General features: G+C 35.2%; 2 protein-coding genes across 2 annotated transcripts; both read right to left on the reverse strand.

Moving 5' to 3' along the window:
* Window positions 1-3,894: 3,894 nt before the first annotated feature.
* Window positions 3,895-5,983, reverse strand: LOC135079692 (carboxypeptidase B-like). The gene is made up of 6 exons (XM_063974303.1): window positions 5,860-5,983; window positions 5,737-5,770; window positions 5,563-5,662; window positions 5,390-5,485; window positions 5,047-5,262; window positions 3,895-4,569 (listed from the first exon to the last, which is right to left on the reverse strand). Exons 1-6 carry the CDS (start codon window positions 5,909-5,911, stop codon window positions 3,961-3,963), a joined length of 1,107 nt encoding a protein of 368 aa, XP_063830373.1. The 5' UTR covers window positions 5,912-5,983; the 3' UTR covers window positions 3,895-3,960.
* Window positions 5,984-6,058: 75 nt separating this feature from the next.
* On the reverse strand, window positions 6,059-14,688 carry LOC135079693 (carboxypeptidase B-like). Its single transcript, XM_063974304.1, has 7 exons — window positions 14,592-14,688; window positions 10,262-10,316; window positions 9,713-9,928; window positions 7,805-7,886; window positions 7,464-7,614; window positions 6,890-7,053; window positions 6,059-6,761 (listed from the first exon to the last, which is right to left on the reverse strand). The coding sequence occupies exons 1-7, from the start codon at window positions 14,617-14,619 to the stop codon at window positions 6,135-6,137; spliced, it is 1,323 nt and encodes a 440-aa protein (XP_063830374.1). The 5' UTR covers window positions 14,620-14,688; the 3' UTR covers window positions 6,059-6,134.
* Window positions 14,689-20,574: the final 5,886 nt, after the last annotated feature.

Raw genomic sequence — 20,574 nt, forward strand, 5'->3', positions numbered from 1 at the left:
TACTGGTAACCTGTAGTCCCGATGACTTTCCGTAAATATATGACAGACACGACGTGAAGACCCTGATCAAATTGTTCAATAGCCTCCAGAATTAGGTAGGCTGGTGCCTCATCCAGTCTTTTTGGAACCTTCCAGACCAATAGGTCCCTCGGAATTCTGCTTATAGACGATGTATTAAATAAATGGCTAAGATGTTCTTCTGTTAGGTATTTTAAAATCACTACCAGTCTACATAATAACCTCTCATGGTCTGATCTGATGGTCTTCCTCAAAAGACTGACTCAAATGTTCTTTAATAGTCTTCAGAAAGAATGTAGGTTGGTCTTAGGCCGGTGCGTCGAAATTTTAAATAGCAAGTCCTAGTAATTTTAAGAATCATAGATTTAAGGATAGTCATACTCTACTTTGCCCATCCCTTGTCTGAGTAGTCACCGAAAAGTTCTACTGAAGTTAGAGCGCATTTTTGATTCGTCATCATTACCACGTATCGCTTATCAATTAATTGTCCGATCCAAATACCGCAAATGCCGCATCAGTCACACTGACTCAAACCTTTACTATTCATTAGTATTCAAAAATACTAAGTGCAAGAACCATCCGCATGGGGGCGCCCGCATGTTGTTATCACCGACACGCGTCCCGACTCCATAATGCGAGCGGTCGATACCGTTATCACCACTCGAAAACTTAGTTATGAGAATTACGAGTGTCCCCCAGATTAACGGAATCGGACCGCGGGTGATACGCGAACTTGGTATCTGTCAATCGATATGATGTACTAGGTCCGGGAACGTAACCCCTTGATTTTGATGTCTTTTTCAGTGCCGTTATTTTGGAAAATTTTTGGGGACAATAAGGAATACATCTCAGCATAACAGTCTTCTTCTTCCACATCGAAAGAAGAAGTATGGCGTTATTTTTTTATGACTTACTAAGTCAAATATCGTTGGGATTTATAAAACCGTAGGTTCTTATTACTCATCCTGTGTCTTCGAAAGCACGGAATCTTTTTCTTGTCGTATGTATCATACATGCAACACATGGTCAAACTAATGTCGCAAATCAAACTTCGAATAGTGTGGAAGAATTAAATGCAGAAAATTAAAGAACAATTTTTCGAAACTGAAATTGATCAATGAGACAATCTGGCAGCAACTCTTTTCGATTCAATTCTGTCCAGAATAATCTTTCTCATTTCGTATTTTTGAACGAAATATGGAAAGAGGAATATTAAACTAAACTTCAAGATAACCAACGACTAGCAAAACAAGAAAGGCTTTTAGAATAATTAAAATTTTCCGAACTTAGTCCGCGACTGGACATTTTGCGAGTATTTATCGGGCTCAGAAACTTCACCTAATTGCGTTTTCCAGAAACAACAAGATAAGTAAAATTACTTCATTATTTCACTTATTTTTATTTTCATGCTGATTTAATTGAACATTATTTATTATAGCATTATTATTAATAATTACGTTTCAATTTACGTGATTAAACTTGCAGAAAACCATTTTCCTAAGGAGATTTTTTTAAAACTTTTAGGCTGCGGATTTATTTCATTTAGTGCCGTGCGTTGTCGTGTATAATACATACAAGTGAAATTACAAGAAAAATATCGTCGATTCCTAAAACATGAAACATATTTATGCAAAATAAGGTATTTTCCTGTAGATAAAACTCATTTTCACGGAGCGCCGTCGAAGTTTGTGCTGATTGGCCGACGAACTGTGCGGTGATGACGGTTGTAACTGTCTATACACTATATTTTACAAACTTGGAATTGTAGCTATTTATTCATTTGAAATGCTTAAAAAAGTACAAAGAATTTAATAACTTTCCGTATTCATAATTTTCCATGTTCTTAATTTAATAATTTTCCATATTCCGTAGGTGTTTCAACACGTGACTTGATCATTACGACTTTTAAAAGTAATATTTACGTAATCAGTATAACATTATTCTAGACATTGAACTATATTTTAATTATCTTTGTTTCAAATACTAACATTTTACGAATAATCCAGTGAAATTAATTATATGTGCAATTTTTTTATGATACTTATTAAACTGATCACACAACAGCAAAATAATTGTTCAGTTTATTTCCTAAACCTAATAATATAATAGTGTTTTACCAGAAGCTATCATTATTAACTTAATTTTTTGTGCTTTGGAAATGTTTTCCTATTCATTATAACAACATTCTTTTAATATTCTTTAAAACAATATTCTTGTAATATTCTTTAATTGGGAAAAAGCAACCGTCATTATTTTATAGTTTTCAGCAGTTGCATTTTCATTTAGATTTGAGTAGACAATATTATCTTACTTTTTTAACAATGTAGATCAAATATTTAAAGTTTCTATTTACTTTACTCGTGCTAAAATCAGATTTTAACACTAAAAATTATTCATTCTTGATTTGTTTGCAAAAATGATTTATTCCTGTTTATTTTCTGAACTTCATCGTTTTATTTAGTTAGTTCTTCAGGAAATTATATTATTTTGGTATCATAAAGAACTTAATATGAGTAATTAACATAGTTTTCCCATAAATTGATGGTTTTCTACATTACTTGTTCTTTTGGTAGAGATTTATTAACAGCAACAGTATTATTATAAATACCTCTGAGGTTCCCATTACAAGATACAAACATTTTTCCAGAAAAGAGTTAGAAAATTTATTTTCTTACGAGAAAATCACTTATTTTTGTTTTTGGTGATTTCGCTCACAAGATAATCAAGTTTTAATAAGAAATAAATGTTTAACTAGAAAATAGAGAGAAAATAAGAGTTCTACGACTCAATTTCTTCTTCGTAATAAGTACGGGTCAATTGTAAACGCAATTTTGAGGTTTTTACTGTTCAAAGTATCATTATTTTCATAGCCCATGATGCAATAAAGATTACCTTCATCCGATTTCGTTAATAATAATGAATTTACGGGTTTTTAGCGAGTTTAAATACCCGTCTCGTACAATTTACACCGCGCTCGTTTCGTGGTGAATAAATTACGTGTTTTAAGCTGAATTTTCGCTGAACAAAGCGAAAATTAAATTTCATAAGACCCTGGTTGGTAATTAGAGCGAAAGCTGCTCGGTTTATTAGCAATTAATAGAATGAGGTCGGCGGGCGGATCGCAGACAGCGCCCAGCAACCTGTTGCCCTAGCACCGCCTTCCGCCCATCACCGCACAGCCTGGCCAAAGTACTGCTATCCCAACTTTAAATACTCCTGAAAAAAATACTACGGAACGTACCTTTGATCGATGATCGCCCCCAGCAAACAGCAGCATTTTTTACCACAAAAGTAATTACGGAAAACAATCAAAATATTATTTTATCATTTTTTTATATTTTTCAAAAAATACAACGAATAAAATCAGAACACTCCAAATAAAGTTCTACTGTAAATCATATTTTCAAACGGAAATAAAAGAACTTAAATGAAAATCGAGTTTGTGCGCGAGCGGCGGCAGAGTTCGAGAGCTAGAGTTTAGTTCTTGAGCCAGTGAGGTCGGGAGAGCTAGTCGGGAAGACGCGAGCCCGCTGCCGCGGCTGACTACAGAATGATAGCGGGCCGACCGACCACCGGCCCCACCCCTAGCGCACGCGCGGTACACGGCCAGCTCCGCGCATGACCGAATCCTACCGAAAAGTGGAAAAGTGACTCCTCCAACGTAGATATACCATTATATACTAAATAAATATTGTAACGTAATAGATGCTGCCTCGAGTACATAATTTGACTTCGGCGAAGATTTTTCATGCACGATTTGAAGCATAACATTGTTAGGAGTCAAACGGAAGAGCCTCGAAACGATAGACCCCCACCCTGAGATAAACTTCTCTAATGGTTAATGTTACTTGGAATCGTTACGTAAACTCAGAGAAGTACTTTTAATAACTGAGTTGTATTGCGTCGTTTTATTGGAGAGGAATAACTTTTGAAGAAACAAATCTAGTAAAATCTGTGAGTTTTCTCCTTAGTTATAATGTTGTAAAGTTCTTTGATTCCGCTGTAATACCCGCTTCGCAATGTAGCCTCATAGCCGCGGGGTAGGTTCTGGAATTTGGCCATTATACGGGTGTTGGATCCTAGGAACACCCGCATCTCGAAAGAGTACAATATTGTCAAGAGCTGGTGAGCGTAGTCGACGCTGTGACCGCATCGAGCCTTTCCATTGAGTTCGAAAATGCTTTGGTTCTTGAAGAGGTGAACGCCTCCAGCTCTTTGGTTGACCCTTGCGGTTATGGCAGCGGCTGCTTTTTCTAGCTGCGGTGTGGCCGGTGGTCCCGCGACGTCGTAACCGTACGAGTAACTTATCGAGTGGCCGTCTCTCCGAATCGACAAGTACCCTTTTATCTCCTTTCTGTATTTGCTTAGAACGCCCTGTACAAATGCCGTCTCGTTTTCGGAACCCGCCGCCGGCCCGGGGTATATGGATGAGAAGCCTGTTGAAACTATTGGACATGACTTCCAATCTCCTTCAAAGTTTCTGCTAATGTCCACTCCGTAGCTAAGGTTGTCGTCAGATGGTCTTAAGTTTTTCCGCCATTGGAGACGATTCTGAAAATTTTAAGTAACATGCATTTAACTTCCTACTTCCATTAGAATGACGTTGTGCTTCACAAATCATATAGTTCATGTAAGAGTATTTTATATTAAACGTTGATAAATAGCTAGAGATTATAACCCATTAACCTAATATTAATTTGTAACAATATCTCATTCATAAATTCTCAGAACACATTTCTATTACAATAATACGCAAGGGATAGGACAAAGGATATAAATACACCTATTGAAATCCAAAATGTGTTTAACATACGAGCATTATTATAGATCTTAAATAATTTAGTTAAATATTTAAATTAGATCACACCGATTAACCTAATTGACATTATCATTAAGTACATTGTTGTGACTGTAAGGTTTCCACATTAATGAAACTATTTTTTTTAAATAAAATAATGAGTAAATCGATTTGATATCTAGGTCAAGTTGCAATAAAGGTCACATAGATTCATCAACATAAAAACTTACAAATCTGGAATACTCCTGGCCATCTGGGTTTGTGCACGGGAGTATCACCCATCGGGCCTTCTGGATCATTTCATGGTTCTCCTGGCATGACACCAGCTGCTCTATCAAATAGAGAGCGAGTGAGATCGGCTCTGTGCCCGCCTCTTGACCTGCCTCTATTAAGATTATTGGCTTCTCTTCTTCCTTGTATTCTTCACTAGGTTCACTTATATGCACCTGCGAATGTTTAGGATATTTTGCTTCGTTGCGAATGTTTAATATACTCTAAAATTGTCTTTAGAAATAATTGAACGTTAGGCAGACCAAAAAAAACAATGATCATAGCAATGAACAAAAAACTTACTTCATACAGATGTCGTCCTTCATACGTTACTTTGTCATTGAAAACTTGAGTTAAATTCCCACAAAATTGTTTGATTGCTTTCAAAAATATTGTTACCTAAAGAATATTTAGAATTACGTTACTTTTGTCAACTTTAAAATTATACTAGAGAAGTCCTAATTTTAGGCACGTACAGTACTAGCTCCGATGGATGCATCTTCTATACAAGCAGCTTCATCACCATCCCTCAATGTTTCTACCATTTCTTTGTAGCAAGGCCTTAGGACTTTGCATCTGCAAGTACATGTTTTTCTTCAATAACTGTACATTGATGGTTACATGTCTAATTTTTCATCAAATAAACTTACCCACAATTTGATGCATTACTTTGGTTGATATACACTGGAATTTTAAATTAATCGAAACGTATAAAGTAACGACTTATTGGAAAATAATTTATATTGATGTTTTATGTATTAACCTTGACATACCATGAAATACTGAAACTAATATGAATGTTTTTAATAAATATAAATCCATCATTATTAAATATAAATTCAATTTCAGCTACATTTAGGTCGAGCCTATTGCATACAATTATCGAAAAGTGTACGCTATGTTTTATAGGTTATTGTATTGTAAGTCATAAAATCAGCGATATGCTGACTAGAAATAAAACTGAAAATGCACTTGTAGAGTTAAGAAAAGTTTATTTTAAATTACATATTACCAAGTTTGTCAAAACTCACTGAAGTCTTAGGTTTAGTCAGTCTTCTTCAGAAGAATTTTCTGCTGAACTACTAGTGTAAGTCTTTGCTTTATATTCGAGTGGCCTGAATTCCTTTCTGATTTGGGCTCCAAAAACTTTGAATCCCTCGTAGAACTGTGGTAGGACTGTGCGTAGAAGATCTTTTGGGAAAATGAATTCGTATCCGTTTGTGAGCTCCATCGTGTATGAGTAAGGAACACCGACAGCTCCAAAGGCGTAATCGTCGCTGCCACCAGCAGCAGGGTACCACTTTCCAGCACTCATGACCTTGAATGGTTTCCCTCCTGCTCGCTGAACTGCATCTGATACTGATCTAGCTAAGCTATCCAACTTTTTCCAGGTCTTGGGCAAGAAATCTCCAGTAAATCCCCACGGGTACACCAGGTACTGCCCGTATGAGTGAACAGATACGTACAGCTTCAGGCGTTTCGCGTTTTCCATCATCACATTCCTGACCATCAGCGTTTCTGGTTCTGAGAATGGCTTGGGACCTGCGTAAGTCTCTTTATCGCATGGGTTACTTGACACTCCACTGACAGCCCACTTGAAACCGTAGTTCCTATTTCCATCGACACCATAGCAATTGCTCACACTCTTTGATCTTGTTTTCCTCCAGAGTCGATTCTGAAAATCATCTTTGTTACAGTTTTGTATCCCTATTTTTTTTTAATTGCAGTCATTTCTCAAGAATAATTTACTTATGACATTAATGTTTTTTAACGTTTGAGATAGGTTTTAAAAAAGGTACTTACAGCTTTACTAGAGCGGGTGTATTCATATCCATCGGGGTTGACCACTGGGAGGATGTACCAGTCGACACCGTTGAGTTCGTTGCGTCTAGCATCGGGGTCGTTGGTCAAACGGTGAATGAGGTACAAAGCCATTGCAGGGGCCACCCATTCTCTAGCATGGATACCTGGTGAAAAAGTTTTAATTTTAAGAGATAATGATGGTATTATTTTTATAATCACTCACGTTACAATTCTGCTTTAAATAAAACCAGTAAAACATAGCACCAAGTGATATTTATTTAATGATTATTTTGGAATTTCAGGAGATTCTTCTGGCTCTTCTTTTCCAAGGTCAAACCTATCTTACAACTAATATTTTATTTAGCAGTTTAAGCCAGGTGTGAAAATGCAATTAGACAGAGTCACATATTACATATTTAAAATAAATTTGAGGTAGTGATAATATTTTTACAACTACCACTAGACCACCACTCTAATGGTTCTTTTACACCCCATTTTTTGGAATCTAGCGTGGAAATAACGCAAGATTCATTATGACTAAATAGTAATACAGTATGTAAACATCACAATATACCTGCATCAATGAAAATGATAGGGTTGCCGGCGTTAGGATCTGCGGAGATCTTGACCAGCTTCATCCGGCGACCCTGGTAGCTGCTGCCTAAGTTTTGGAGGGTGACCAGGTCGGGATGCCTCGTAGCCACGGTGTCTAGGTATTCTTGGATCTGGGTATCGAAAAGTAAATTAATTGAGTTATAATTTTAAAGACAGTGTAAAAATTAGTTTTATGTTTCCGAAATATTTACAGACTTGTTTCTTCCAGTGTAATAGGGTACTTTAAGTGGAATAATCACAAGGGTTTCCTACTTGTTACTCATATAACAGTTGTAAAATGAAGAATAAATTCATACTAACCGAACCAAAGGAATTGTAGTCGTAGACATTGAAAGGCCGCAGCACTCTACGCCTCGGCACTCGTTCCACAAACTCGAATTTCCTGATAAAAAAATTTGGAGTTAGTAAATATAAGGATCTTGGGAAAAAATATATTCATTTAAACGGGTTAACAAAATATTAGTAAGCCACAGTAGGGATGTTGAAAATTTTCATTCGTTTTCGACCTTATTAATACGAATGAGGTCCACGTTTTGGTAGCAATAATAATAATCGCCATAATAATATTTTGTATTGTTGTCGCTGTTGCAGTTTTGATACAATTTCCCAAAGAATTTGAGAAACTTTTTTATGCATAACAAGGCAGGTATTTAACCGCAATCTCACCTGGTGTTAAATGAGATGCAGTCTAGGATTGTTTTAAACCAAAGATTTTTAGGTTTTTCTTTCCTAATGTTAATTGAAAACAATCACCATCGCAATTAGTCACAAAATGTCATTTAATTAACCGTACCGATCGGTTGCAACGCTAATTTATATTCATGCTCTTTATGACTTACGCACGTGACTGTGTATACTCGTATCGTATCGTACAAGTAAACGAAGTTATATCTAAACATATGATATGATCGATTATTGAATACTAAAACCACTAATTTGAAACAGTTTTAAAATATTCTGAAAGTCGCCAGAAAGGGAAAGAACTCTAAAAACTATTTTTTTTTTCATTTGTAGTATAACAAAACTATCCATTATGAAAAAATCCCGACACCATGCTGAGTTGCCATCCATACCATAGTAGATCTAAACCTACTTATATTCACCTGAAGTCCATAGTATTATACAATGTAACGAAATATTTTCTTCTACGAGTATGTAAACATTATGTTTAACCTAATCTTAATACATATTCAAGTGGCTTTTGCCTAAGACTAACGCCTGTATTCACAAACGATGCTTGCTTAAGTGAAGCAGCAAATCGAACACACAGCGTTGAATAGAGCTCTGTGATTGGTTCGTGTGTCACCCTGTGCGTCCACACGCTCTGTGAGATGAATGTTTGTGAATAAGGGCGTTAGGGTATCTATCTGATAAATATTCCCTATCCTGTACCTATCATAAAAATACGATATCATTTCACAATTTGCGTTCATAAAATTTAAATTGATGATAAGGGTATAATGAGGAATAACCCTATAATGAAGACAAAGAAAATTCCTAACTTAATTAAAGAGAAAAACCTCTTCATAGCAAAGATTCCTTAGTTTTTATAAAATAAAATTCAACGAGAAATATCTCAAACCTGCAATCTTAGTTAATTACGAGTAAACTATGAAGAGAAAATGTTCTCAAAAATCTTTAAGAGGTCCTTCAAGCACTTAAGAATGCTATTTAACACTGGTAACAAAAGTTTGCCTTTTCTAATGACCTAAGACCTACCAAAAACTAGGTTTTACTATTCAGGGTGTCCCAAGAATAGTGTCAAGCCGAAGCCCAAAGGTAGAGTATCACTAGGGCTATCCGAAACACCCCCATGTCCCCCATGTATGTTCCTATCAAAAGTCGCGGTGATTCGGGTACCCCTAATGATGCTCTACCTCCGGGATTCGGTTTGACTCTATTTTGTGGGACATCCTGTATATTATGATGTCCCAAAATTATCTCGCCACACTAACGCCGGATAGGCTTAAGACGCATCGACTAAAGTCTAATATGTCCATTTAAATACATACCTATAACTAAAATTGAAACTGAAAACTGTTCTAAAGACATTATTAATCTTATTCGATGCGTCCTAGGCCCATCTACCTCCGTGTTAGTATGACCAGTATGACATGCAAATTTTATGACACCTGTATATTACAACTACACAAAATATACGACTTGTTCGATACCCATACCTTATTTAACATATATGGCTGCTCCTACCTTCCATACTCGGTCTCCTTAACCTGGAATTGCAGTTCATTGGACCGTGCGTACTTCTGCAAGATGGCCACTCTATCTGGTGGCACCAGTACATCCAGGCTATCATTCACTCCACGAGAACTCTTCAGAATTTCGACTCTATTTTCAGGGTCATAGAAGTGCCTGGCCGCTTCTACTTGCTGGGGGTTGGTGGGGTAGAGGCTTATGAGGGTGTATCTGTAACAATTATTACAAAATTAATATTGTAATAGGAAATCTTATGATATTAGTTCGCGTTTCAGTGGCTTCTAGTTTGAATCCCATGGGGATAAAACAATTTACTTCTCCGAAATACACATAGGTATTTTGATTTTAATTTGAAATGATAGTAATGATAATTAAATATAATTAACAGAGTACACACACACTTTTACATTTATTCTATAAGTATGGTTTCAGGAACTCTCTTTTCCGTGTTTTGTTCATTGTTTGAGGTTAAACATACGCTTAATTAATGTAATTATCACATTTTTCCGTAGAAAACTATCAACTCAGTTAGATGGTACTTACTCGTCATATTTATTGTGTTCCCCACATCCAACTTGTAGTAGTAATGTGGTTATACCTGTAACAAGAAAAAAATACTTTAGTAATTTGTAACTAACACGATTATTCATTTATTTTTAAGTAGATCCTTCAGATGTAATAGAAATTCTTATCTCAGAGATTTCGGGTTTATAAAATCACATCGTGTATGAAGGTAGGTATCTATACCTAAATGTTTAAAAACCTGATAAAATCGACTTGCCTCAGATGGGAATCGAACCCACAACCTTTCGCTTGCAGGGTGACAGCTCTATAGCTTCTACGAACTACGAACATTCGTTTTTTTGAGGTAACCACTGAAAAATCTCATACATCTAACAGTTGTCTACAATATTGTAATTTATACAAAAAGAAAAAACCATAACTATTAGTGGTATACCATAATAACACACTTTCGCTTTGTTCGTCGAGTCAGAGGTGGAAAATGCCGCTACGACTGAATCATCGCACTTTTACTTGATCATCAACTAGCTTTTACCGTTGTTTATATGTTTTCGTACTTTAACCGGATTTATTGGTTACACACATTGTCATGTAACCACACCTGTTTATTACATATAATATATCAGATAATATAGGCAGTAGATATATCCCACATGTCTGTCATGCTTTATTGTTGAATTTAAATATTTAGACCAAACTCACTTGACTTTAGTTAGTGTAACTAAGTTTCGTCTTTTAAAGGACCTTAATTTCTATAAAAATAGATAAAATATGTCACACTGTTTAATACATACACTTGATGTTACATGACCAATTTAATAAGATTAAATGATTGCTGAAAACGCCCTAAGCTCACAAAGTGGAAAAATGATCGAAATTAATTGAATTTTTCTAGAATTTTCCATTGCTATCTCATTTTCATTTCAATAAAATATAAGAAGTTATATTTTATGGTATCTTACGCAAATTATTCTTAACATAAAAGAAGGACTCAATTGAAAATATTCCTTCCCTTTGATGAGCTCAGACTGGCGGTTATTAGTGATTGAAAATGATTATTCATCTGATGAGTTACAGATTTCAGACTAAGATTCCCCCGCAGACTGTAGACTTTTAGTCGGCCGATAGTTGGGTCGGCTTCCAATGTGTATGAAGAATCGGCCGATACCAAATCGGGGTAATGTGCGCACTTCACAGGTTCATCTAATACTTTTCTATTTTCTTGTGTTCATACTAATTAACAGCTCGACGCAACTATCGACCGACTAATAGTTTGTACTCTGCGAGGCGTCTAACCGAAAAACTACTTATTTGCCAATAAACTCTATACTGAGAAATTAAAAATTACTTTTTCATAATGAGTGTGCCTTGAAAATTGTATTGTATTAAGTACCTTTATATAGTACTTATACATGGACACTGAACAAAGTAAAACCTAATTATTAAGCCCCAAACGATAAGGGATTCAATAGAGAGTCAAGTAAAACAAGTACAATTTCTAATTATCTTGTAACGCCACTTATCGAAAATTTTACTCAAGATCGACCCCTGCTTCCAAGGTCCTAGTTCTCTGAATTAGTTATTTTAGTCTTGAACACCCAATTAGTTTTGAATTAAGTGTAATAATATAATGTTTCAAATCCCCTTGAAATAATTAGCGAACAAGGAATTTAATATGATAGAGTCGTACTCGTATTCCTTTACAAAAACTATAGCAAAATAGGTATAAAGTTGTGTCGACTACTTTGAAATAAAGCTAATTTTATTCATTTAATTCATTCGAAATAATTGATTGTTTCTGATTTGTATTGTATATTAATTAAACTGTAAAAGTTGACACACGATTCGTAACTAAAAGCATGTGCTTTTAGCTTGCGATTATTTAATTGCAATCAAATAATAGTTCAAAATGTCAAATCGTCCGTCTGCGTCCGAACTAACCATTTATTATTTATTTGCTGTACATTTCTTTAATTTGTAACATGATGTATCTGGCTTCACCTAATTGAGCTTTGGAAGGCTTCATCGGACCAATATCGAGCAATTGATGTCATTGGGCGCCTTTGATAATTTTAATTTAATAAAATCAGAATGTTTTCTGCCTAAATTGCTGCATATTACGCTCTTTGATCGGATATTCTTTGAGTGCTTCATTTGATGATGGCCCGTTCAAAACGCCTTGATTGTCTGCATTTGTACTGCGTCTAAGCCGAGAAATTTGGCAATTACTCAAATTGGATTCTATACTCAGAATTAGGTAATAAATTAATTGCTGATTTGGCCAAATGATGATATAAGCCTACTGAAACGTATTTTTCAGAATTTTTTGATTAATGAGATTGCGTATTGCCTTGGCCTTTATGGCTTCTTGACTATAGCATACCAGTTACAAGCAAAATCCTTCGAGCATGTGCTGAAATTTAAGTTGTCACTCTTAAAATTAATATATTAGATATGTATTATTAATTAGATAGTGTAACAAATATACTACTCAGAATCAATTACCTTTAGGTATAATCGCATCTCACTTAACATCAGGTGCGATTGCGGTCAAATACCTGCCTTGTTCTGCATTAAAAAAAATTAAAAATACCCTTACCTTTAAGTTTATTGCTCTTTATCTATGTAGTTGCCATAGTACAATCTCTACTTAGTTCCTAAATTGTATTTAAATTGCTTGTAGGAGTTATTTTATCTACTACCACCCAATTTATACATAAATCATAATACTTACTGGTAAGCCTTTATTAACTTTACAATCACAGTATTGATGCTATCGTGATTGTATTGAATGTCGATAGAAACACAAGTTTAATTAAAATTCTATCACTAACTCAAGCCTAAGAAGAAATGCGTATAATAGAAAACGCTTTTCCCACTCACTAATTGTTACAAGGAAATTATCGCAGAAAATCATAAGAGTTACACAATATTTATTAACCACGGAAGATAAAACCAAGTATTTCCTCCATTTTCTCATGACAAACAAACAGGGTGTAAGGAAAAAAGTGGATTTAACACTATCTACCTCTCATCATTAGTAACTTAAGTAAATCTTGTAAAAAAATGAAAAGGAAGCTGACAACAGTGATGAGAATTTCTGACATTACTTTTTCTCAGCGCTGGTCCACATAAATGTCCCGAAGCTGTGGTTTATGTTAAAAAATTAGTTTGGAACTAATTAGCATTATTGTTCCCTGAAAATTTAAGTCAAAAGTTGAAATCATTCTCAATCTCTTCACGAATGGACGACCGCGACGGCACATCAAGTTGAAAAACGACGTGCTCTATGTAATTGTAATAAATGCTATTTTTAAACAAAAATATTTTCTGATACATAACATTCTGCTACCGTTCGGTTCCGTTTCCGTGTAGATTGATTGATGTGTGTACTAGTTTATAATGCTGCTATTATGGTCTTACACAAATTGGAGAGTATTTTTCCAGATGTACCAATATTCAGTTAAACTACAAAAAAGTTTTTTTTCCACTTATTAACCTTTAATTCCAGATGTTTTTGGGAAAATCTGCCACAGGTATCCCGGTATTTTTATATTTTTTATCACTGTTCTAATAATGTTAGAATATTTTTAAAGTTATTTCTATTATACTTTTTTCTTATTAACATTTGTTTTAATTATTTTTATAATAATAATTTTCATAGAAATATAAATTATTAATAAGTACAAAGAATTTATTATTTTTAGAAATATTTGAAAGTTATATCATGCAGTAAACTCACCAGTCACATCACTGATGAATAATTTTCTGGTTGGTTATACTTAAAATAACATTTTAACAGTAAAATACGTCTACACCGTAGTAGCTGTGGTAGTAGTAACATTATTCATTCATTCACAGTATTTCACAGTATATTGACTACACGTGTCATTTGTAATCAATCACAATTTCTTATCAACATTCTAAGATTTTTGTTAGTCCTCTCTAAAGTTTTTTCAGGCATTTCATTAAATGGGAAATTCACAACCGATTAAACATTTTCCGTGTTTTGCTAAGCTATTTAATATTAACATGACAACCAAGAAAAACTTATAGCAAATCGTTAATGGCTCGATAAGTATTGATTTTTAATCAATTAATAAAATAATGACTAGAGAATTATTGAAAAGCTTTTAATAAAAGCATGTTGCATGAATAAAATAATAAAGTATTAAATTTAATTAAACAATAATGGTGTCAATTATTTTTTAAACTTCTGACCCATTAAAAAAAACTTAAGATTTCCAGATCCAGAGGATTTTTGACGAATAAATTATTACCCAAAAAAAAGAAAAGAAGCCTAAAAAATCCTAACACCTAAGTATAAAAAAAAACAACAATAAATCCTTACCAAAAACGAGTAACTGCAGTGACACCATTTTTAAATCACGAAACTTAACACGTTCACAAGATGCGCGCGCGCAGTGGTGCGCGCTCGGTAGTCGTTCGCGCACTGAGCGACCACCAGCCGCGGGAGAGTAACGGTGGACCTAAATCCGTGATATTGTGCCTAAAAGGACTACGCATCTCGAACTCGTCTTAGGCCCGATCCGACCAGACTTTTATCCGAGAATAACTCCTGGTATAACTGGCACATTGACAGTTTCAGTATGGGAAATATATAGTCGAAATGACAAGTTTATTCTGAGATTAATATTTACTCTTGTTTGGTCGAATACACCCTTAGGCGGTGAGAAATTAAGATCTTATGTTAATGGTATAAGGACAATATTTAAAATTAAGTGCACATGTCCGAAAATATTTTTAACACTAACTGACGCACCACTCTTTCGGGAGAAAATGTGGGCTGAGATGAAACAACGCAAGAATTTTAGGCTGAGTTGCACCACCTAACTTTGACCGTAACTTTAACGATAACCGGTGTTTTTTGTATAGAGTTTGATAGATTTTTGACGTTTGCCAAAGTTAAAGTAAGATGGTGCATCCCAGCCTTAGAATATTTTTAATTATTTCCAATAATAATTTATCGCTGTTGAGTTATGGGTAAAGCAGAAAATAAGGACGGTTGATCAAAAAGGACTAGTGCATCTGACAACCAGGTAGTCTTAATTGGCAGTAAGATGAAATATCTACTCATATAAAAGTTTTACGAAAAAAATTAGAACAGTTTTTCCAACTTCATTCTCTAAAGTGAGCGATGTTTATTATTATTCTGTGGCGATATTTTAAAGCAAACATCTGTTGGTATAGGTACACACCTAAATTAATTTAGAAGAAGATTTTGTATTAAATTAACATCCCATTGTCCAACATTAGAAGCAGAATTCATTTCTGTGTTGAATTTCTAAGTTGCATATTCTAGAATAGAAACTCTAGTTTTAAACTGATTGTATCATATCCAGCACTGCTTTAGGCAATTCAAAAGCCCTATTTCCACCTCAATTTGTATGCGTCTCGAGCTTTCTCTCATTTAGGGCAGATACAATCTTATTCACGCCCGTATTCACAAACGATGCTTGCTTAAGTGAAGCAGCAAATCGAACGCACAGCGTTCAATACTCTGTGATTGGTTCGTGTGTGACCCTGTGCGTCCACGCGCACTGTGAGACCTCATATAACGTTTGTGAATACGGGCGTCGGACTTGTTTCTGCGTAAGACCTAGCAAAATTAAATTCTGATAGCTTTTTTTATTCGTTTTAAAATTCATAACAGTCGACTTGGTTGGTCGGCGGAGCGTATAATGCGTCCCGTTAATGCAATGATCGGATATTACGAGTACTACTGATCGCTTAATCATTATGGAACACCAGTAATTACAGAAGATTGGATATCCTCTTTCTCTCCTTACTTATAAGAAAGACAAGGTTTTAGTGATTACTTCTGATACTTTAAATTACTATGGTGGAAAGTATTGTTGGCTATGTAGTCCCTAGAATGTATAAAAGATACAATCGATTCATTACGAACTTCGGGCAATACGAACGTGCTTCTTATTTAATATCAAAACTTTATCGTACACCACAGAAGAGAAGAAAAGTAGAGAGAGTAGTAATAGTTAGTAAATAGAGGCATTTTGTTGCTTAAATTAGTACATAATTAAACACCACACATTAACCTGACATGGTATGGTGTCTTTTTGTTTGTATCTAGGATATTACATGCAATAAACGATGTGAATTTAAAATGAATTGCACTTTTAAAAGATTGTATTTATCCAACAAAGAATGGTCACGAGAGTCACTGCAATGGCCTTTTATACCATAGCTTTGAGCATGACAATTGATAAAAAATAATACATGTCTCTCACAATACACACAATCGAAAGTGGCTGACAAATGCAGCGTATCCATATGTAGTTCATCCCATTGATATACTCGTAAGTACCGTACAGGTATCAAAGGTGATCTGAGTACAATCAAAAACGGTTCAGGTTAACGAACTTGGTGACATTGATGGAGAAGGGGATCAATTTGTGAATCAATAGATATTGTTAGCTCTGTTATTATCATTCATCTCGATTGGAATAGTATCTCAGCTTATCTAAAGTAATCACACTTAACTATAACTTAACTATTAAGACAGTACGGTTCCATAATAATATGGTGCTTTGCGCCTGTAAATAAGACATTTAATTTGAGATCAAGATGGCTTCGCTATGTACTCAATTATCGTAGGCACTTACTATGCCTATTAGCTATAGATTTAAGCAACACTTTCAAACCGAAATCTATGTACCTACCTACGTAGATAGTGTTAAATTGTTTAGTAAAGGCTCTGACACGAGCACATCAAATTGATCATGTCTTCTCTAATTACACGCGAAATTAAAGCTTCTTTTCAATATAATTGCTTGAAATCGTTGAGGAGGTATCTAATTTCTTATTTCTCGAAATCACGTTCCAATTGAGCCATCTTAGACGCCCACAGTGGGCCACAGTGATTCATAGAAGTCTGATCGGCTTTACATACTTAAGACCCACGATTGAAGAAGCCCTAGCTCAAAGAGCAACATGAAATAATTTTTACCAATGTAAAAATTTCCACAAATGCCCACTCGTATTCCTTGATTGGTAAATCGGCTTTACATACTTAAAACCCATGATTGAAGAAACCTTAGCTCAAAGAGCAACATGAAATTAATTTCACCTGAGTAAAAATTTCCACAAATGCCCACTCGTGTTTCTTGATTGGTAGATTTAAATCTCTGCTCTTTGAAATAAATCACGTAGGATACTTAATATTCTTCTTAGATGTTGTGACCAATTACTTTTAGGATGGCTTCATTTTCCAATTATATTTAAAACCAATAAATATGAAGCAGTGGAAACTTATCGAGTGGTTCTCTCATAAGCCACAGATGCGCTGGCGCCACCCACGCGCCATAACGGACTGTTTGCCATTGTCATTATGGTAACGAACGGCTAAGCTGCCGGCTAATCTAGATTCCTTTACGGGACATTTTGGGGTCAGAACATCCATAATTTTATTTCGTCATACGAACAATATTCGATGCTGGAGTCACTTTCACACTAAACTTACGGAAACTTAAACTTTTGTTCACCCTGACTTACGCCCGTATTCACAAACATTACTTGAGGTCTCACAGTGCGCGTGGTCGCACATGGTGTCACACGAACCAATCACTTAGCTGTATTCAACGCTGTGCGTTCGATTTGCTGCTTCACTTAATAAGCAAGCATCGTTTGTGAGCACGGGCGTTATATTATTCTCTGAATCAATAAAGATTAAAAAAGATTAAAAGATCATTTATTCAAGAAAGTAAATATCAATATTGAATGTGCAGCAAATATGAAAGGGTCTGTTCCGAATACTTCAGAGAAATCAGGATAACCCAAAATGCGTCTGGAAATTTAAAACAAACCACAAAAACGTTCACTTTCTTCGCTCCTAATAACTTCCTTTGTATGCGCGGTCGTTACTGGAGGCACGGGGCTGACACACTTAGGAGCCACTCTTGCGCAGCTGCGATATCGAATTTATTTGCATACATTGCCGCTTATGAATAGGCTACTGCTCTGTGGACTTTGATCAATGAGTAATCGACTGCGAGCTAAGGAAAATAAACGCATGTAGCGTCAAGGAATATCATACGGTAGCTTGTGACGCATATGTCATAAATAAACCTGGTGAAAGTGACCATAATATTTGTTTGTTATTTTGATCTTTCATTGGAATGTATTGCGTATTTGCGTCTAATATTGGTTATGAAGACCCATTTTTTGAACAAAAACAAATATTACTAAAACTTAAAATATTTCAAGTGACATGCAATGCATGTGACGCAGTGAAGAAAAAATTGAAGGAATTTATAATAATTATGCTGGTAAATACCTTCAACCGATTCATGCATTGGTTCATTCGCATAAGTTTCAAAAAGAAAAAGTGTTCACTGTTCACATACAATTATTTTATATTTTGAAGTAACAATAACTTTGTATGATTTGCGTTTACAGTACCTCTAGCATGAACAACTTTCTTCTTCGAATCGTTTGCGTACTCGATAAAATTCGATAATCAATCTTCGAATTAAACAATAACGTGACAATTTTGATTCTCAAAATACATCTCATATTAAGTTCACTTTACGACACGTTCACAAGGGCGCTGTTATAGTTTTCTTACTAAATCTTTTGATGGCGATTCGAGTACGCAAACGATTTGAACTCGAAAGATTTTCGTGCTATCCGAACAGTTCATTTCAAATCTTTGATATTTTTGACAAAAAATCTTTCTGAACTTGATTTTGACGAAGTAAAAAAATAATCAAAGTTAAACTCGAGGGTTAGTAGTCTGTTTCGCACATTCGTGCGAACGAATTTCGTGCGAATCGACTACTAACCCAAAGTCGAGAGATACTCTTAGGCATAGCTGGGCATTAACTCGTTAATCCGTTAATCGTTAATTAACGAAGTTAACATTTCTATTAACGGATTAACTTTTAAGTTAACTTTAAAAAATGTTAACGGATTCGTTAACTGCCGTTAAATTATCCTAAGTCCGTTAATCGTTAATCCAGTACCTACTATTTACCAAAAAGATACAGCAGGCACGCTGAAAAACGATAGAAAAACGCGTTCTGACAAGTACGTTCGGGCTTCCACCCGATCACTAACGACACAAATGTTAGTATGTGTGTGTGGCACACTCTTACAAGTTACAACTGAATTTAGACCAGTTTTCCTCAACCGATTGAGCTGAAATTTGGTATACTTATGTAAGTACGATGACAATGCAATGTTGACCATTGAGCTGGTCTGATGATGGAGTCATAAGGTGGCCAAAGGAACTCCTAAATGAAACGGCGGCATCGCATCGAATTTGGGTTCGTTGGATTTGTCTTTTCGAGCACTTTAGAACTACACTTGCGAGCAAAACTATGGAATCACTTACATGAAGTTGTTTCCACGCGATCTTGTGTACTAACGAATTCGTTAGTAACAAAAAAAGTGGCACCATTTTAAAGATTAAACTTTTAACTTTAAATTGATACCAAATTTATTTAAATCACATCAGTATTTAAAAAGATATCCCGGTTAATGTGAAAAAGTAAGGAAAAAGTCATGTATCAACTCTTTGATACGTCGCGAGTTGCGGCCTATTTACCCCCTATAAAAGCACGTGTTTTCGGATTTTGCTTTTACACGCGGATCCTTACACATTTCCGCTTCTTTTGACACTTTACCTGGGATTCTACACCTTCAGAAGCAGCACAAATCGTTGCACTATTGCAAGAAGAGCTCAGCCAGCAGGCTGTCGCACGTCAGCTCCACATAAGCCAGTCCTGGGTTTCGAAAGTTTTAAGACGCTTTCGGGAGACTGGTGGCTTTATCCCAAGACCAAGTTCTCGATCTTTCAAATGGTGCCACTTTTTTTGTTACTAACAAATTCGTTAGTTCACAAGATCGCGTGGAAACAACTTCATGTAAGTGATTCCATACTTTTGCTCGCAAGTGTAGATGATGTCCAGGGTCCTGATGATGGAGTCAGGAGGTGGCCATAGGAATTCCTAATCGAAACGGTGGAAACTTATCGAGTTTGGGTTTGCTGGATTTGTCTTTTCGAGCACTTTGGTGCTAAATTGTATTGTAATTGAACCAAGGCTCTGAGATTGAGATACCTACTACTAAAAAGTGTAAAATAAACTTATAATAATTAAAAAACTTTTTTAAAACAAGCTTTTATTCTGAAATGCAGTTGTACTAAAACTAAAAAAAAATGGCCAAGTGCGTGTCGTTCCACGCGCAGTGTAGGGTTATTTCAGGAGCAAGCAATTACTTCACCTAAAGTCACTTTTAATATTTTCTTCTTAGGAATTTTTATTAGGTATGAAATTTTATAACACATGAGTAAA

The sequence above is a fragment of the Ostrinia nubilalis genome, chromosome 17 (genome assembly GCF_963855985.1).
Source record: "Ostrinia nubilalis chromosome 17, ilOstNubi1.1, whole genome shotgun sequence".
NCBI classification, from domain to species: Eukaryota; Metazoa; Arthropoda; class Insecta; order Lepidoptera; family Crambidae; genus Ostrinia; species Ostrinia nubilalis.